Here is a 19542-nt window from a genome sequence, read left to right on the forward strand (position 1 = left end):
TTATTTCTAATGTGAAATAAACACAAAGTGCTGAAAATACCCTAAAAATATTTGGTCATATTCTAACTTAGTTTGAATCTGTACTACTTGATAAAATATGTGTTATTTTCAAAATTGTCAACTACGGGTTACAGTCCCTTGAAAAGTGATATATATCTTGAACAGCTGGTAATGGTCACTGTCCACACTGAAAGTTCAGCAGTATATATACATGGAGAGTGTGGGGAAGGAGAAAAACTACTCATATTTCAGATAAAAAATAATTTGCATAACAATATTTTAAAGAGGGAAAATGTGTAGAATTTGCATGTATTTACTCTTTAACTTCTAAAATATACTTTCTTTGACATCTTTGCCATGTCATGGCTGGAAATAAAAAGAAGGGAAAAGTGTAGCTGATTAGAAGAGTTTCCAGCTTTCAGGAACACGTGAGAAGAGAGCATAGAGTTCAGAGTCCTACCCTGGTGTCATAGCAATCTGAAATGTGACATACTGAACAATTAAAAGTGCTCAGTCTTGTTCTGATACTAGATGACAAAACGATCTGACTGTAAACACAGAGGCAAATTGCAGTTCATGAGAAACAAGCAAATGTCAATGCCTGGCCAAAGAAGTGAGAGCTGTGATATTTGCTTATGGTAAATTTTCACTTAGCAAATCTCTTCTTATAGAAAATTATTAAAAATTCATTATTGTTTACATAATGGAGTGTAACTTACAAAGATAAATTGAACTTATTACATAAAAGTTGGAAAAACTGCTAAACCCAAGCTTTACTTTGGACTTTTTTTTTTTTAACTGATTAGCTGTACAAGGAGATAAGGAAAGGCATGGGAAATCTCTTGACCTTAGACTTTTGAAAGTTCATAAACAAGCTTGTGAAAATATTTTTCCATTTCTTGTATTTTCTTCTACTTATGCTATTTAGAGAAAGCAGCCATTTGCTTGAGGCTACAGTTAAAGAGAGGTTAGTTAGAAACCACTCTGGCCCATTTTATTTTATCTTTTTATTTACAACATGTACTAAAAATGTATTGATTTACCAGGTTTCATACTGTTTTTTCCCATGTTGACTGAGCATATAGCATCAGTGGATCAGGATTAGTGCACTGGGGGAGCTAAGTGATTGCCACTCTAAGTAAAGATCAGGACCATCTGAGGAACCTGAATGTCCATAAGCTTGTGGGACCCGATAAAATGCATCCCAGTGTTCTGAGGGAATTGGCTGACGTAGTTGCCAGGCCACTGTCCATGATATTTGAAAAGTCATGGCAGTCAGGTAAAGTCCCAACTAACTGGAAAAACCTATCCTATAAGGAAAGGTTGAGATTGTTTAGCCTGGAAAAGGGAAGGCTTCAGGATGTCCTAATTGCGGCCTTCCAGTACCTGAAGAGAGCTCACAAGAAAGATGGAGAGGGACTTTTTACAAGGGCGTTTAGTGAAAGGACGAGGGGGAACGGCTTCAAACTGAAAGTAGTTTTAGAATGGATATTAGGAAGAAATTCTTCTCTGTGAGAGTGGTGAGGCACTGGAATAGGTTGCCCAGAGAAGCTGTGGGCATAACGTCCCTGGAAGTGTTCAAAGCCAGGGTGCGTGGGGCTCTGGTCCCCGTGCCAGTGGCAGGGGGGTTGGAACTAGATGATCTCTAAGGTCCCCTCCAAACTAAACTATTCTGTTTCTATGATTCCATGATCAGTGCAAGTGAAATCCAGATTCATGATGTGAGCTCACTGCTGCAATAACAATGATACTGCATGATATGTAAGTGTGTTCATTGAGCTGAGCTTATGTTACCTGAGTTCAAAATCAGTAGTTCTAACAGATCTTTCCCAGAAATCTCCACTTAATCTCAGAATGGCCAAGACAAAACATAGTTCTGTAGTGCCTCTTCAAATAAGCCTTTCCAAGCCTTTTATGTAACAGAAGAAATTGGATGTAGAAATTCAGTTTTGCATATTTAGTGCACAACTAATCTTCAGATATGCCAAAGCTAGTATTCTCATGCAACTCTCAAAGCATTGAAGAAATGTTTTTTAAGTGTCTGTAGAGTCAACAGAAGACAAAAAGAGAAAAGAGCCATCTTTTTTATCTTGAAGAATAGTGGGGAACAATTAAAAAATTAACATAACTTCATAGAAGAAGAGTCAGTATGGGACATCTGATGACTAGAAAAAGGAAACTTTAACTGAGATAAATGAGGCAGTAGCAAGCAAAGCTGGTGAAGCTATCTGAGCTCTTGTGAATGCTTTTTGGCTTTCTGAACCATCTGTGGGACACTGGGAAAAGACTACAAAGAAATGTTTCAGACAAAAAACTAAGATGAGCTTGGGCTCTGTATACAGAAATGAAAACTGCTTGGACAGGCTTGGGATGTGTTAGAAGTACTGTCTTTTTAAAGCAAAAGTCTGTTCTGGTTCCCTAGCAAGAGATCCACAACCCAGAGAACATTATGAACCTACAATAAATGACTCTATGTTAACCCTTTGGATTATTCAGATCTATCTGAAAAATCAGGTATTTTCCTGACTCTGTAGGGGCAGTTAAGGAAGAAACTCCTCTAGTGGTGAATCTATTTTAAATGTTGACTGACTGTGGTAACTTGAGATATTTTAATTAGGTATGGAATTAATATTTGGAAAAAGCACAAAGTTTAAACATATACCTTTCAGAGACTAAGTGAATACCAGATGAGGAGGAGTGAGCTTTCAAGGTATGTATTTAAAAAATGGAAGGTAAAAATATATGATTCAATTGCTACAGAAATTTTATGCACTCAAGGAACATCACAAATTGACAGCTTTGAGTGAAATGAATATATCAGCTGAAAGAAATTCGAAACGTCTGAAAGTGAACAAATGATGTGGAAACAGTCTGATGTATCTAGATGAGTTGTTAAAATGTCAGTAGAGTATTACATTAGCAAAATACGGATCCTCATAATTTTCAGGGTTGCACACCTACTTATGAGTATTCTTGGTAATCAAAGTAACATTGCTAGACATGAAAGACAAAACTAAAGAATATCTAAAAATATATCTGTTAGATCCTATTGAGCAGATTTAAATTTTGATGAGGGTACGTACATACCTATTAAATTTGTAAAGCAAGAATAAATTGATACATAATTACCTCTTTGATTGTTTTCATCAAATGAGCATGTTCTTTTCCCCAGCTCTCAAAGTGATCTCAAAGATTTGCAGACCTTTGATTCATCCATGTTCCTGATGTTAATTTGCTGTTGACCAGAGTTTATTTGTGTTTCAGCCAAAATTATAAGTATTGAGATAAGTATGTGATCAACTCAGTAAATTTAGTCTGAGGAGAGGAAAAGCCTTCAGGGAAATGTCTGGGCTGAGAGAAAGAGACCAGGAAGAGAAATCATACTTTTTCTAAATGCTGTTTGGTTGATATTATACATTTATTTCACCATGATTGTTAACTTCCACGATGTGAAAGAGCAGCTGAAATAAGACATTTCTCTTAGAGAAATTAAATACTTCAGGAGTATCCCATCACCTGTATATATGTTGCACCTTTCCAGGATACAGACATCAAGTTCTGTTTTTTAACTACCAACTTTCTCTTTATTGTTAATGAAAATGTTTGGTTGGTGTTCTAATTTAAGTCTGTAGATCAAATAAAAACTCTAGTATTTTTAGGAATTCATAAAAGCTTAAAGTAAAAATTTAAATCTTGTCTTTCATGGCAGACCATGTTAACACGCTTCGTATATTGGAAACAAACCAGACTTCCACAAAAATGTGATTGCTGAAATATGTGTGTTCATATACATTTATATGTATATATATCTTTGTGTTGAAATTTAAAAAGTTTAAAGTGTTTGAAAGTTAAAATTTAAAAATTATTTATTAACTCATGAAAAAATAATGCTCCCAACTTTATCTGAGATTTTTCTATATTTTTTCTTTACTTTTCTTTACTTTCTTTACTATTTTGGGAGATATGTAAGATGCGCAATAAAACTAATATTTACATGCCTTTTTGAAAGTAAATAGAAGTCATTGAAATGTTGAGAGGAAGGACTTCACTGCTGGTATAACAGTCTGTAGCTTTGCTCTACTGTCCTTTTGGGAACTTCTTTAGTTCAAACCAATATAAGCACATATTTGACTTTTAGAAGTTTTATTTGAGAGGTCTTGATGGACTCTCAGAATTATTGCAACTTTCAAGGAACTTTCAGGTTTTGCACTACAAAGGAAATGGGCTGTGCTTGGTTCCCTAGCCAGACAATATAAAATTGTGTCATGTAAATACAAGGCACCAAACATAGAAATAAAGCAAGTATTAATGTAACTTTTAGCAAGAACTGAAAATTACTTCAATGTATACAGAATGACTCAGGTAAATTCTAAAAAAATAACAAATCGTGCTTATATTATGTAACGTATATGAAAATAATGCAGGTAAAGTTATCTTAATGTCAGAAGTTTCGTAAGGTTTAGTGCTAATACTCTAAACTGAAATAGTTTTGTACTTTGGGAATAGGTTTTATTTTTAGGGAAACCTCAGACCCACTCTCAAATATGCAGTATCAGTATACATGTAAATTTAAATCCAAAGTCCATATAAATAATGACTTGGAGGGAAATATATACGTGTGTATTTGTTTATCAGCTGTAGGTAGTCTTTTTGCCTCCTTTTTAACTCTGCTCCACAATGAAATTATGAAACATGACATAATTGGAAAGCAAATTCTTTGTATGTATGTGAGTATATTTGAAGTTTCCTAATCACCCAGGCAAAACTCAACCAAGTAACTTACCTTGTCTTTTACGCCACTGTGCTGGCTGTTATGTACCGGTATGATAAAAAGATGGCTCACTATGCTGAGCAGGCTCTATTATAAAGAGCATGGAAACTTACTGTACAAAGGTGGTTTTCACATACAGTGTGTGAAATTCTGAGATGATGTGGACTAGAACTGTCCATTAGAAATTCTGAAGCAGAGTGTTTCCCTGAAAACTGGAGAGTTGAAGGTCTCCTGTGTGACCACCTGGTATCAAAAATGTTGCTGACCAGATGAGATGTTTTGGAGGGATTCTCCCTTCCCTTACGTGAGACCAAGTCCCATATTTTGTAAATGTGTGTAGAAAGGTTCAGGTGCCTGAGGATGCATATGCACAATATTTTGGCTAGAAATTAAACAACCAAAAATTGCCCGACAACTATTGTACATCATTAACACTTGATCTTTATTAAGAGTTTTAGACTGTTTTTCATAGCAGACCATTAACTCTGCCTATAGCACCATTTTTCAGATTTTTCTCTCTAAAGATTTTTCAGACTGACTTCCACCAAGGGGTAGAAATTCTACAAACAGCTAAGAGCAGTGGGGAGTGTTACTTGTTGCTAAATACTGACCCTGTTTCTCTGTCTCCCTGGCAATTTCCCACACATAAAGCGTTCTTGTCCCTCCTTTAGATGTACTAAAAGGAGCTGAAACAAAGGTTAGTTGCTTTGATATTAGGCTGGAGTTCAGGAAGAATCCTGTATGTTATATACTGGCTTTCCTTTTAATGGTTATGACCTGCTGGGAATTTGTCAAGTTGGGGATGGGCTCTCCTAGCTATACTGACTTTTACTGCAAACTCGTACAAAGACCAGCTGAATATACCATTGATGCTTTCATCTTATGTTTTTGTTTTGCTTTTTTTTTTTTTTTTAACAAAGAATGGTGCACATCTTTGTCTTTTACCTTATGCCTCTCAGCACTTTTAAAACCAAAGTTGAAAACGTGGAACAGTTTTAGTCCCACTGGCTCCCTCCGCTATGGCAAATTCAGTCGAACACCTTCAAAAAAATCATGGAGCCATTTATAACATACATGGAATATAAGTAATTTATTTCATAGATGTATTCAAGTTATTTAGATCAGCCCCTTCCTGTAATTAATCTTAAAGCTTACCAGGTGCATACTCAACAACAACAACAAAAAAACCTCAACAAACAAACCAAAACCCAAAAAACTTCACTATAGCTCCTACTTTTATGGACAGGGCCATTGACAACAAAAGTAAAAAGTCCAAATTAAATCATATGTGAGAATGGCTTAAGCAGAGAGTCAGTCTCCCTTAGCTAGAGCATTATTTATAGAAAGTGGGACAGCTCTGTCAGGAGAAGCTCAGGTGCATTGTTTAAATTGCTGTACCAAGGAGTACCTCTGAGCTCCTAGTGCTGCATTATCACCCACATCAATTGCTGTGTTGGGCTCTAGTCCTAGGTGTGTATGAGAGCCTCTGTCCTGCCAGTGATTTGGTTATTTAGGGAAGGCAAATGTTTCCATTCTGCCCAGGTCCCCACTCATAAAACCATGACATGAGAGATCTGACCACCATTCAGCCAGACCTTATTTATAGTGTAACAATTCAGCCACTCACCTGATGTACAGAGATTCAAGTTTCAGCCACTGTGCTGCCTCACAGCTTAATACGTGATGATACTGCTACTTCTGAGGTTTTTTTGTTTCCTTAGTGTTTGAGGTTTTTTGTTTGGTTGGGTTTTTTTGCTTAGTTTGGGTTTGTGTGTTTTGTGGGGTTCTTGTTTGGGGATTTTTTGTTTGTTTTTTTTTAAGGGAGATTAAATTGATGGCAAAACTCCAACCAAATATTCAAATGCACACTGGTCTTGGACAAGTCCCATTTATTGCTTTTCATGCCACAGAAAACTAACATGGGATTCAAAATTCACATCCGTTTAGTATTCTTTCACATGGGTATATGAGTTGCCTCCTGCTTCAGTCCTTATCAATAGATCTGTATTGTTCTATACATGAATTTGGATAACAAAAGGTCATCCAGGAGAAGAAAGACATATTGTGATCTGTCCCCCACTTCCCCCTTATTCAAAAATGTTACAAGCATATCATATTGCTGCATATGAAACTAGTTTTTCTTCCTCTGGATGCTTTTATGATAAGACCTTAGAGACTTCTTTTTCCTTCTTTCTTTAAAGGTGACTTTCTAGCAAATAGGAGAGATCATTCCCTTATTTCTGTTCCCCTGAGTAGACCCAAAAAATCAGCTTTCAGTTCATTCTACTAGAAGTCTGATTTTTTTTATATAGATAATTCTCATTTTATATCTAGCTTGATAGAAGACAGAGCTAATTAGTCTAAAGTGCTTAATTCATTACTTGGTTTGTTTTAACTCAGTTTTGCCTGTTGAACTTCACCTTTAGTAACACTTCTAATTACTATATTTAAGCTCAAGTCAAACTTTGATATCTTCTTGCAAAATGGCTTTCATTTACAAAGGAGCAAATGCTTGAGTCTGAAATCAGACTACTTCTGCTTTGTATTGTGCCTGGTAGTTTCACTCCAAGTTGGGGGTAGAAGAATCCTTCTGACAATGTGTTTAATAAAGTTGCTAATGCTCTGTAATCTATTAAAGTACTATTTTTTTCTCCGTTTAACATTCAAAAAGGAGACATTGCAGTTCCTATGGATTACTGATTTTTCTGCTTCATTTTTTTAAGTACAGAGGTACAAAAATGCCATGGGGAACTGATAGACGAATCATACGCAATTAAACTCCAGTCCTTTAAACTTGCATTTGTGTGTTCTGCTTTCTGTATATGGGAAAAGTCTCTGATTTGATTGAAACTCTCTGAAGCAGAGAGTTTAGCAGATGTGTTTAGCCTTGATTTAGTTGAGACTTTAACTAATTTAAAAGGGAGTTGGGTAACCAAGTCATGATGCTAACACAAGTTTCTGGATACGTTCAGAGTTTTAAACCCTCGAGGTGATTTACTGCTTTCCACTTTGTGCCAAGATTCACTTGTCAAAAATGTTTTAAATGAGATTTAATGCAGTTATTGTTTCCCCTCATTGAGTTCTTCGTCTGTCAGTATGGAATTCACTTTGCAAGAGTGACAACTGAAAGTCTGCAACTGCAGCTCATCAATTAGCTTGTAGAGGTCAAGGGCAGGAGTCTGATGTGCATAACACTATCACCTGTCCTTTACTGTTTGCACAATCCCACTACACTTCCCTGCAATTGCTTGAGGAGCAATTTATATTAAAGGACTAAAACTCCATGTAGTTGCGTAAATCTGTCACCACGTCTGTATAAATGAAAAAGAATAAAAGTGGGGAATAACACAGAATTTACAGCAGATCTTCAATGAAGTGGAACTTACAGAACTTGAATAATTTTTTGATACTCAAGAGAAGCATGCCATCCGGCCACAGATACTCGGGCTTACAGCTTTTCAAATAAGTAGTTCATGTGTCAGTAGAAGTCCATTCAGATTTCTGCAAGCAAGGAGGATCGTAAAACGTGTAGTTGCTTATCTACAAGAATAATTTATGTGCATTTTCACTGTTACACTACTTGGTGGATTGTCTAATACAGTAATTAGAAGGTGGGTGGGTTTTTTTAAGGTGCATAAAGTGCTCAGCTTTTTCTTTCAGACCTTGCTATGTTGTTACAGTGTAACATAGGCAAGCATTCTGTTTGTTGGACACACCCCCCTTTTTCCATAACCAAATGACATATGGAAGTACTGAATGTTATGGAGCCATTCACTACTACTACTGTCAATATTTTATTTTATGGAGAATAAAATGAGACTTTATGGAGGAACTTTTGGGGCAAGAGGGTGGTCATACTCTTAAATACTGGAATGTAGAAATTATTATGTGCGAGTAACACTTAAAAAAGCTAAATTATTGTTACTGCTTGCCTTTTCAGAATAGATCACAAACTTGAAAGGTAAAGGACAGTGGAACGGGGTTCTTGATTATCACCCCTAGTGGTGAATTTATTCCCAGTGTTTCACCAAGCAGGTAGGTGCACAGAAATATCTTATACTTTATTAATCACCTAAATGTATACTGACCATCTGCTTATGTTTTGTGACTTAAGCTGATGAAAAAGAGACAGAAGAGTAAACATTAGGCAGGAAAAAAGACATTAAAGAACATGGAGAAGAGTAATATGTGGAAAGTGTGTAATATAAACAGATACTGTAGAATTTTTGTGTGTGTGCAATGGGGGTGATGCATGAACATTCAATATCTGGAGTCATCCAAAACACATTTTGCAGTCATGCTAATAGGAATTGTTTCAATTTATCAGCATGACTTCAGTGATGTGTAGAAAATGTTTAACCTAGTCAAAATAGAAAATGCAGTTTTTGCTTTTCAAAATTCACTTGTTAGTAATTCTAAGCAAATGAAGTAGGCATCAATGAAAAGTAGGTCATAATAGGAAGGTAATTTTACTTTATGTTCCCTTTCCCCCCCCCATGTATTGTAGGGTTTTATTAGAATTGTATGTTTTCAAAAGGGGTTTTTAAATTAAGTCTTTCTGACTGGCTTGCATTGAAATAGTAGCACTTCAGAGTTGTATAGCCTTTCCTGTCCTGTTGGGATGGTTATACAGGGTAAATATTATGTGAAAAGTACTTGTAGAAGCCAGTCCAACTGAGAAAAATAGGTTGTTTATTTTAATTTTAGGTACTGTACAGACAAAATTGAATTATCATAAAAATTGCCACAAATAATTTATCATGTTATTTAGGTACTTTCTCCCTTGCCATGTCATCAGATCTAATGGTTCTTTCTTAATTTATGACAGAAATACTGTGGAAAAAGGTAAATGTCAAGTATAATGATGCTGTTTGTTATGATGAAAACACAGAGAGAAGGAAATTATGTTTAATGCATCAAAGCAAGAAATTTCAAATAGGTTATTTCAGCTACCTTGATTTAGTATGTCTTTTGGGGAGAAGGGAATGAAGGAAAGGTGAGGAATTATTACCAAAAGTAACAGTATGAAAACATAAAGAATGGATAAAGACTCTTAGATATGGAAACATATTTCTCTCGTTATGAAGAGAGAATTCTTTCAGAGACTACTAGACATACTAATATCCAACTATGTAATGACTAATTAGTGCCTTCTGGCATGGAGAATTATTTTACTCTTCACATAAAAAGTGGTGACTTACACAGTTCTCAAATTCAGCAGTCATCCTTCTCTACCTGGATCCTCATTGGTTCAGTTAATGTTTTATTTGTTGGAAAAATCCAGCACCAATTATTGTACTGGATAGTAAATGTTAGGCAAGACATGAGATCTATTTTGTACTCAGAATTTATTAAAAGCCAGCACACAAGAAGTAGTGCACACCATAGTTCAAATCTTGTGTTACAAGAACTTATCAAATGTTTCTGGGATCCTGTTACCAAAAACATGTTTAAGTTTGCAGGTGAAAGTAATTTTTTTCTCATGCTGCTGCTTCTGCAGCATGAGTCCAGATGGTGTTCAAATGAACCAGGAGAGAGAGTGGATTGTTTTGGTGGGGAGTTTCCTATACTGCAACTTGGGAAATCCAAATTCTGCTTCAGATTTTGTTACATAGGACCTTGGGAATATGCTTGCTTTTTTTGTTTCCCTTCCTGACTCTTATTTTTCTTATGTAATCAGAGTGTACTGTATTGTGCTGAGGACTGTTTTGCTATGCCTTCTGTGTTGTACCTACCACAATGAAATCATAGTCTTTTTGGAATTCCCAATGTAACACTACCATAACACTAATGATTACTACTAAATAAAGATGAAATGGAAAAATATGTAGAGCTTTGCAGTTGTCAGCTTAACTATAGTTTTAAATAATGAGCAATGTCTGTACTATTTGTCTTTCACAAATAATTGAGTCATAGTTTTGTTAAACCACCAAATTTAACAGGCCTCCTACTAACTTTTCCAAATAGGTAAAAGAATCTAGTTCACCAGGATTTCCCCTGCTTGAACCATGGGTTCACAGAGCAAAAATAATTCTGTTTTCCAATACTATGCTTTTCTGATTATCTCTTCTACCACCTGCAGTAGAAAAGACTCAGCTGATACCGGTCTTGCATTATACAAAGCAAACAGCATGTGGCATTTCTGGTTGAGTGATGACTTCTAACTGGCCTTTCTTTTACTGTCACAGTTGAAACTGTCTCCTCTCTTATCAGCAGCAGTGAAGATATAGAATGAGACCAGTTAAAATGGTTTGCTCTTGGCTTTTTCACTCCATATAGTACCCAGAATAGTCTGAGTCCTTCAGCTGTGTGACACTAAAAGGCTAAATGAAGAGCTACTTGGATCTGAACTGTGACTTCACTGTGCTCTGCCATCTCTCTGCTGTCTTTCATCAAAGCTTTCCTACAGATTTCTCTCCACTATAACATGTTGAGTTCTCAAAGATAATTTTCCAGCCTTCCTGATTTCTCCTCTTTGTACACCTTCTACAGTGACTGGTGTATTTGGCCTGGTGGTAGCTTCTAGCCTATGTCCAGAATGAGTCTAAAGTAATTAACCAGTACTGGCAGAAGAGGCAGGAGTAAGATGGACAGACATCAGTCAGCGAACACACGTGTCCTCTGCCAATTGCTAGGAATGCTATCTCTGCATTTGCACTGCCATTCATATCCTACCCAAGTTCTTAGACCTGTCCAAGTGTTTGCTGAAAGTGACTCCACTCCTGCTGCCAATAGAAGATCCACAGGTAGAAACTGTAGCGGTGGCTACAGTTGTCAGCATATTCCCTTCTTCTCTTGATTCCCCTATGGGCATTCTTCTCCATTTGTGACTTGCTTTTCACTCAGCTTAACTGTAAGATGGCTTTGACAGAAAGTGCCGTGCATCTCTTTGACCCTTCTATAGTTCTTGAAGGGAAAGGAAAGAAGGGCTAAAGGGAAGATAGCAGCAAAGGCCACGACTGTGAAGTATAGGGAATAATAGGAGGAGGAAGGACAGGAATGCCAGCAAGAGGTAAAAGGGAAACTGTATATATACCACGTTGAGGTACAGTAAGGCATCTTCAGGAGGAACCAGGAAAGACCTGGAGGACCACTCTGCAAAGTGGTGAATAACAGGGAGTTTGAGTGAGATTGTCAAAGTTGAAGGAGGACAACTAGCTGGGTGATTAGAGAGACAGAAAGGATTCGGCATTAGAAGAATTTGGATTAATACGTAATACTCACTGGGAAGAAGCAGCAAGAGAAGTGAGAATTTATTCTCTGGTTTCCTTTTAACATAGATAAGATTGAAAAGATGTTACATATCTATATACCTCAGAGCATCACATTCTCTCTGGTGCCAGTGAAATTAACGGTCTGACACCACTTTTTTTTCTCTTTTGTTTTCTCAAGTCTTTTTTCGGTTCAGACCATGCCCAAGAAACCTTACTGCTCTTAGGCTCTGTGACTTCGTCCCTCCAGTAGCATAATAGCTTTGAAGCAAGGTACAAAACAGGATGGCTCAGGCAACACAGGAGATCTATAACATGAGTTTAAATGGAGGCAAAATAAATCTAACTCAGCAGCAGTCCCTGCTAAATCACTCTGATAACACTGGTTGCTCTGAGGGTTGACTTTACGTCATAACCACTTTCTGAGTTTTGTGTAGTGAGGTTAAAGGATAAGACACAAACTCTCAATTAAACTCAATCATATTGTAGTTTTTAAAAAACAGAAAGCTTTGAAATCCTTGATATATACTGCAACAATACTTTTTAAAAAATTCTTCAGCCCAGCAGAATAACTCTTGATTGTGCTTTGCTATGCATTCCTTTGTGATAAGGTATTCAAGGCCATAACATGGACTGTCTGTTGAAATGTAGTAAATATTTAATGTTCTGTTTATTTCTAAAATGGCCAAATGAAATTATTTTCTATCTATTTATCTATCTGCATGTGCATACACACACACACACTCTTGCAGATACACACACATTCACATATTTAAACTATGCAGAAACTGAGTGAAGGAGAATGGAAAAAGAATATAACACTACATTTGAAAATGAACAGATTTAGTTCTCAAACTATTCTGCTAAGTAAGGGTAAGATTACCCCCATTATTCAAAAGGAATGACAGGCCCAAGAGTGAATATTTCACTCAAAGTGTTATAGGACAGATGGAGTCTTGGAATTGGAATGGTCCTATTAACCTGGACCTGCCTCATAGTACAGAGAACAACCTGAAAGTTGGCATTAGGCTAAAGCTTTCATTCAAAAGTTATTTGGTGGTCACCAAAGCAAGCCTATTTCCTAATGGACAGATGTCCTCTTAATTAAAGCCCTCCCAATTGACTTCTTGTTTGAAGCTATGCCAGGTAAAGCAAAGATTGAGTAGACATCTGAGCTGAAGTAACCTCTTGGAGTGAGCAGCGTCCCCCAACAGTCTGGATACCAGCTCAGTGGCAGAGGAACACTTGTCTGTGGCACATGGTCTCTTGGTAGGTCTGTCAGTCATGGAATAATAGAATCACAGAATCAGCTGGGTTGGAAAGGACCTCAGAGATAAAGTCCAACCCTTGATCCACTACCGCTGCGGTTACTAGACCATGACACTATGTGCCACATCCAGTCTCTTTTTAAAAATCTCCAGGGACGGAGAATCCACTACTTCCCTGGGCAGCCCATTCCAATGTCTGACCACACTCTCTGTGAAGAAATTCTTTCTAATATCTAACCTAAACCTCCCCTGGCACAACTTGAGACCATGCCCTCTTGTCTTGCTGATAGTTGCCTGGGAAAAGAGATCAACCCCCACCTGGCTACAACCTCCTTTCATGTAGTTGTAGAGAGTGATGAGGTCTCCCCTGAGCCTCCTCCAGGCTGAACAGTCCCAGCTCCCTCAGCCTCTTCTCATAGGACTTGTGCTTGAGTCCCTTCACCAGCCTTGTTGCCCTCCTCTGGACCTGCTCCAGCACCTCAGTATCCTTCCTGAACTGAGGGGCCCAGAACTGGACAAAGTACTCCAGGTGTGGCCTCACCAGCGCTGAGTACAGTCAGTTGCTCTTTATCAGTGCTTTTAGAATGCATGTGTTTTTAAAAAATATAGCAATGCAAGGTGAGGGATATTTGTCAGTGTGTGTTTTTAAAATGGGGGAAACTCTGTTATTTAAGTTGAAATAGCATTGTCAAGTGGAACATGTTGTCCTACATAAACTAGGGGGTGGAGGCCCATGGTTGGTTGTCTTACTATCATGAAATATTTATCTGTCTAGCCTTGAGTACACCAAGTTTTTAACTTAGGCAGATCTTCTCAGAGCCTACATCATAATAAACATAAGTAGCAAGAAATAAAATTAATGATAACTTTTTTTTGGACTCACATAAGTTAGGATATGATCTGGGAATGGCGTCCTTATGGGGAGATCCTGTGCCCACTGAAATGGCTCTCTACAGGGAGCTGCCTACACTGATCTGGTTGCCAATTCTGCTTGCTCTTTCTAGAGTTGTACTATTGAGGATGTTACAGGGTTCTCAGTTTCATCCGTAATGTTACTATTTGGTTACAAATCAGAACTTCCAATATCATCTGAAGAGAGACAAAAACCCATGTGCTTCTGTATGGCCATTGAATAAACGTGGAGATTCGCAGAATTACTGTTCATTTTTCCATCAGGAGTGTTCACTTAGAAAATTACCCACAAAGACTCTAAGAAGAAGAAGTGGATGCAGTTAAAATGCCAACAAATTGTATTAAAATTTCAGAAATAGAAACCAATCTTAGCAATGGTAGGTGGGCCTTCCTGGCCTTTCTCCCATGTTCAGGTGGCACCAGTAACAGTTTCAGTATGACTGTCATGTTTTTTCTGATTGATGGTTCTCTCCTGTAACAGATGATCAATTCTTTTTAATCCCACCTCTTAATGCAATAATATTGAATTATCTTATGAAAGACAGTGGAATAAGTTAGAAGCAAGTAAAAGAAATGTTAGTTTTCACAACCAGTTGGCACTGCTGGAATTCACTGTTACAGAAAGTCACCAAGTTTAATGCTCAGTTAGGTTTTTTCCTGTTTTATTTATTTTTAGCATAACTGTGTCTGATAACAAGCTTCATTAACTATGCAAGCTAAGGTAAAAATGTTAATTGACAGGAAGTGATGGCTTAGTAGGGTCAGGAGAGAATTTCTCCTGTCTCCCTTTCCCACTATGCACAGTGCAGAACAGTCAGATGAGTGCATAATGGTTGGTTGGTGATTTTTTTTCCTCTGAAGTTATAACTTACAGGCCTTCATGAAAAAGGTGTTGGAGCAAATGGAATGCCAGAATAACCTAGGGTGTAACTTGATTTCATCTCATTAAAGATTTTTTAAAGTTTAGGCAGTGTACTTGAAAATAAAATATCAAATTTAATGTGAAAAAGGTGTGTTTAATGCTCATGTGTGAGAATGGTAATACTTCCTATGTAATTTAGGACTGTATTAGTAAGACTTAGCTGCTCTCTTTATCTCTCAAAACTGAAGGTTGTCAGTGTGCCTGTCTTATCACTTTGTTAATTTCTTCAAATACCTGAAGGATCTCCTTGGACTCAGAATTAAACAAATCAAAAGTTGACCTCTGCATGGTCAGATCTGTTTGTATGGCCAACCAGATGGGAAAAGGGTCATAGCATTGACAAAATTAAGGCTTTAGATGACTGAAAAGCATGTGAAACTTTCATATTTAGCTATTTCTCCTCTGTAGATAGAAGCTCAGGTCCTAGGCTGACTTGGTTAAGGTAGCAGTGTGTTATATGTGGATATGAGGAAATAAAATTAGACGGACTTTTTTTCCCCTACTGTATCTGTTTTACAAGAACATCCTTTCTTTGCAGCTCCTCTAGGAGTTGCATTAATGTGCAACACTGTAATAGCTGACCAGTGGAAACATAAGGTACATCTACCATTAACCACGTTTTAGTTAGACTACTAGAAAGAAGACAACTACTCCCTGTTGTTAAGAAACAATGGTTGGTCGATGGTGGTACTTCTCCCAGGGATGTTAATGGTGTAGTTGAAGTGATGTTGATGTAACTGAGGACACGTTGAGAGGGAGGTTATAGTGAAGGAAGAGAAGCATGGCTAAAATCTGCGGGATTCTCTTTTTTTCCCTAGCTTAAACTTTCAGCAAATGTTTAGCATTTATTTAATAGAAAAGAATATTATCCCTTTTCAACATTTTTCTCTGATACCTTGAACTAACCATAAAGCATAAGATTTTTTTTTCAGTCTACCTAAATGGATGACATCAGTTTCTGTTTTTAATGAATAAGATTTAAAGAGAATGGAAGCAAGGAAGTGAAAATTACTTCATCTCTGTGGTGGATGTGTATAAAGTCAATAATGTGTTCATTATTTAAAGTAGTGTTATTTGAATTTACTTTTTACATTTTCTTCAGTCTTTTTCCTCTCAAGTTTTCATGTGGTGTTCTTTACCAATCAAAAAAAATTTTTTTTTATTAGTTACAGGATATTTGTGAGCTACAAACTCTTGGTTGTCTCTTGTATTCTGTTAAATGTGTCTACAAACTTACAAGAAAAAATTCCATTCATGTGTGTGGCCAGTTCAGGGTACCGGATGCCTTAAAAAGTCAGTAAGGATAGCTGGTTCCCAGATAAGGCGTCAAAATTCTTAGTATTATCTAAACTGAGGATTAAAAAGTTACAATTTTCCAAAGGTTTCCATTACATTTCCTATTCTGCCTACTGTGCATTGTACATTATTAAAGAGTACTGCTCTGACATGCCCCCCAAAGAAGTAAATTAACATTTCTTGTGAACTCTGTTCTTTTGTGAAGAAGTAATAATGACTCAAACAGCTCCAAAAGTTTTCCAGATGAATCAGAATTTATTACTTGTAAAATTAATGCCCATTACATTCACTGATACTGTGCATAAATTGTCATTTATAGGAAAAATTATCTTTTTTTACTGTTTGTTCTTATAGATAACATCTGACTTGCACAGAGGATATGGACAAATGCAGCATGTGAGTGATATAATTTGTGAGATTTTGGCTTCACATTGCTCATCATCTATTGTTGTCTTTATGTACCTTGCCTTTTGCCTCTTAAAGCAATTTTAGTTGTGATTTGTTACAGCTCTTAGAAGAGAGAGAGCTCATTCTAGCCAGTGAAAAGAAGAGTCCTGCCTTGTGCTTTGGGTCTGGCTTGAAGCCTTTTGAGTGTTACCATTTTTAGGGAAGTACTCACCTGCCAATGTGGATGTAAGCAAAGTTGCAATCGCTGCTGGTGCTTTTTGTTGGTAGTGTGAGTTTTGTTTACTTGTTTTGGGTTTTTTTTTTTAATAGATTCAATTATCTTGCCATAGTTTATACTTTCTTAAAAGTCTTATTTCTCCCTCTTGAACTAAATTCTTAAATTTTCTAGGTATGTAACTGTGCTTGCTAACTAGTTCCATGGCTGAAAGAAGACACATGCAAGTCAGGAGAAACAGGAGAAATATGCAAGTCAGATTTTATGAACTTAGAAGTACTATAACTAAGAAAATTCCTTCAAAAGACGTTCTTTCTGAAGAAAATGGGTTGGTCAACCTCTGGTTGACTACCAGGACTTGTGTGAGTTTAGGATATAACTGCTATGTTGGAGCAATTCTTTGACTTCTGCTTCCTGTCTCTAGTGTGACTAGAAAAATCAAAGTCAGAAGAAAGTGTAATAAGACATAAAGTGGGGATTTAGGCTGGTTTATAGAAACATACTTAACTCTCTGTACAATTCTCTGTCTGCATAATGGGGATAATGTATTTAACTACAGCACGAGAAGTCTGAGGATTAATCGGTTAATGAATTCATAGAACCCTGAGCATGAAAAGTGTGCTGTAAATGTTTCCCATAGAAATTTCTCCATTACCTAAAGAGAGAGGAAGAAAAAAAATCCAATTCATTGCTTTAAAGAATTGTGAAAATTCCATCAAGAACACAGATAATTAAAGTAATATTAATAGATTTTTAGGTCTTCATTTCCCCCTCGAGACCAGGTGTCCCTGATTTTTTTTCCTTTTCCCCTTCAAGTAACGTCCCTGACTCAGTTGTCAAAGACTGAGATGCAAAAGTGCCCATCTAGCTTTGAACTTGATACCTGCAGTGGAGTTACAAGGTTAAATAAATGGGGTGGTTTCTTTTTTTTTTTTTTTTTTTTTTTTAAGCTGAGCATAACACTTCAAAAAGATCTTTTCTCTCCCCCCTCCCCCCAGTGTATTTTTAGGCTGCATGCACTCCTGCCTGTGTCTGTTCCTTAGTCCCAGTTGAAGATTTCAAGGGAGATGAGGGTTCTATTTTGTTTCTCCCTTGTTTTGCAGATAGGGGGAGGAGGTGGTTATTAGAGAGAAGCACTCTCGCTCGCTCTCTCTGTTTCTCCCTCTCTGGCTGATAGCACTTATCTCTCGCTCTCTCTCCTTCTCCTAGGTGATCCATTTCTAGGCAACGTGCTGGCTGGTGCTGGAGCTGCCAGCTCTCTCTGCATCCCACCAGCAAAGCGAGCTCCAAAAGCAACCTGCAGACCATCATCTGCTTTCCTCTGACTCGCTCCGGGTACTCCTCCTCTCGCTCCTGCCCTGTCCAACCACCACCTTGCGCGACAGAGACAGCACGCTGGGCTCCATTGGCAGATTTATTTTTTTTCCTCCAGTTGTGGGAAGCGATTTTTCTAAGCGAAGGGTGGGGGGAAATCTCTGCATTACTATCTGCATTACCTTGAAGTTCACTTTGTTTTTTGGCCTCCGGGGGGGCTTTTCCTGCAGGAATCTGGCTGCTGGAAGCGGGATCGCCTGCTCTCCCAGTCGCCCGCTCCTCCCACCTCGCTGAAAGCGAGCTATTTGCTGCGGGCTCCTGGGGCTTCTCTGGCCAAGGGGGTTTGTGCGTGTCTGCTCGTGTTTGCGTGTCTGTGCCTGTGTGTATGTGTGTGTGTGTGTGAGCGTGTGCGTGGTGTGGGTTGGAAGTTGCTGTGCAGCAGCGGGACCGAGCGGATCCCTGGACCCGGCGGAAGGATGGGGATTGTCTGACCAGCAGAGGCGTCTGCTGCCCGCGGCGGCGCCCGGGCTGGATGGATTTGCTGCCGGCGCTCCCAGCAATTCTGGTGCTGCCCAGGAGCCCCCTGAAGTGACGCGGGGTTTCGCCGAGGAGAGAAGCGCTCGGAGCCCCGGGCTCACTCCCTGCCCAGCCGCGGCTCTGCGCCAACCACCGGGATTTACACGCTCCTCCGGCGGCATCTCAAACTCTTGGGCTTTCGGCGCTGCGCTGTCCTCCGCGGCGGCACCGCTTGGTGAAGAGATTTGTTGTTACAAAGCCTGGACCTCCGGAGGAGATGGAAGTTTTCTCCCTCATCCTGGTCGTGTCCGTCTGTTGGACTCGAACCTGGAAAGCGGCGATTGCAGATTCAATCATTCATATCGGTAAGGGGGTGCTGCGCCTGCTGGTGCTGCTGGACACTTTTCCAGCTCTCCTTTGCAACCTTCCCTCTCTTGGCAGGCTTTCCCCCCTCCCCCCGCAGCCCCCGCGCTCCTTTATCCCTTGCTCGCTTGCTTTTTTTATTGTTTGCTCCCCTCTTATAATTGCTTTCCACCACGTTCTCAGGCGTCCTCTTTTTCCCCTACCGCGCTGTGTAAAGGTTTCTTGTCGGCGTGGTATGTGCGTGCTTTAGACCTTGAGGTTTTGATGAGGCTGATGATCGGGGCGGGGGGGGCAGGCACTTCCCCGGTCCCTCCCCGCAGACCCTCAGCTCCAGCCTGCCTTCCGCC

At 38.5% G+C, this 19542-nt stretch overlaps 1 protein-coding gene across 3 annotated transcripts in view; it reads left to right on the forward strand.

Moving 5' to 3' along the window:
• Positions 1 to 18746: 18746 nt before the first annotated feature.
• GRID2 (glutamate ionotropic receptor delta type subunit 2) overlaps positions 18747 to 19542 on the forward strand; it is a 698274-nt gene continuing 697478 nt past the window's right edge. For 2 of the 3 annotated variants that reach the window (XR_005564017.1, XM_039382594.1), the window contains exon 1: positions 19016 to 19197. Coding sequence is in view for 2 of the 3 variants with exons in the window: in XM_039382594.1 (XP_039238528.1) it covers positions 19110 to 19197 (88 nt within the window). In the remaining variant the exon portion in view is untranslated. Of the gene's footprint in view, positions 19198 to 19542 lie in introns of all 3 variants that reach the window. The other variant, XM_027731749.2, reaches the window with a different exon arrangement.

This window comes from Pipra filicauda, unplaced genomic scaffold (genome assembly GCF_003945595.2).
Source record: "Pipra filicauda isolate LSUMZ 115617 unplaced genomic scaffold, ASM394559v2 scaffold111_size4109106_pilon, whole genome shotgun sequence".
Classification (NCBI taxonomy): domain Eukaryota; kingdom Metazoa; phylum Chordata; class Aves; order Passeriformes; family Pipridae; genus Pipra; species Pipra filicauda.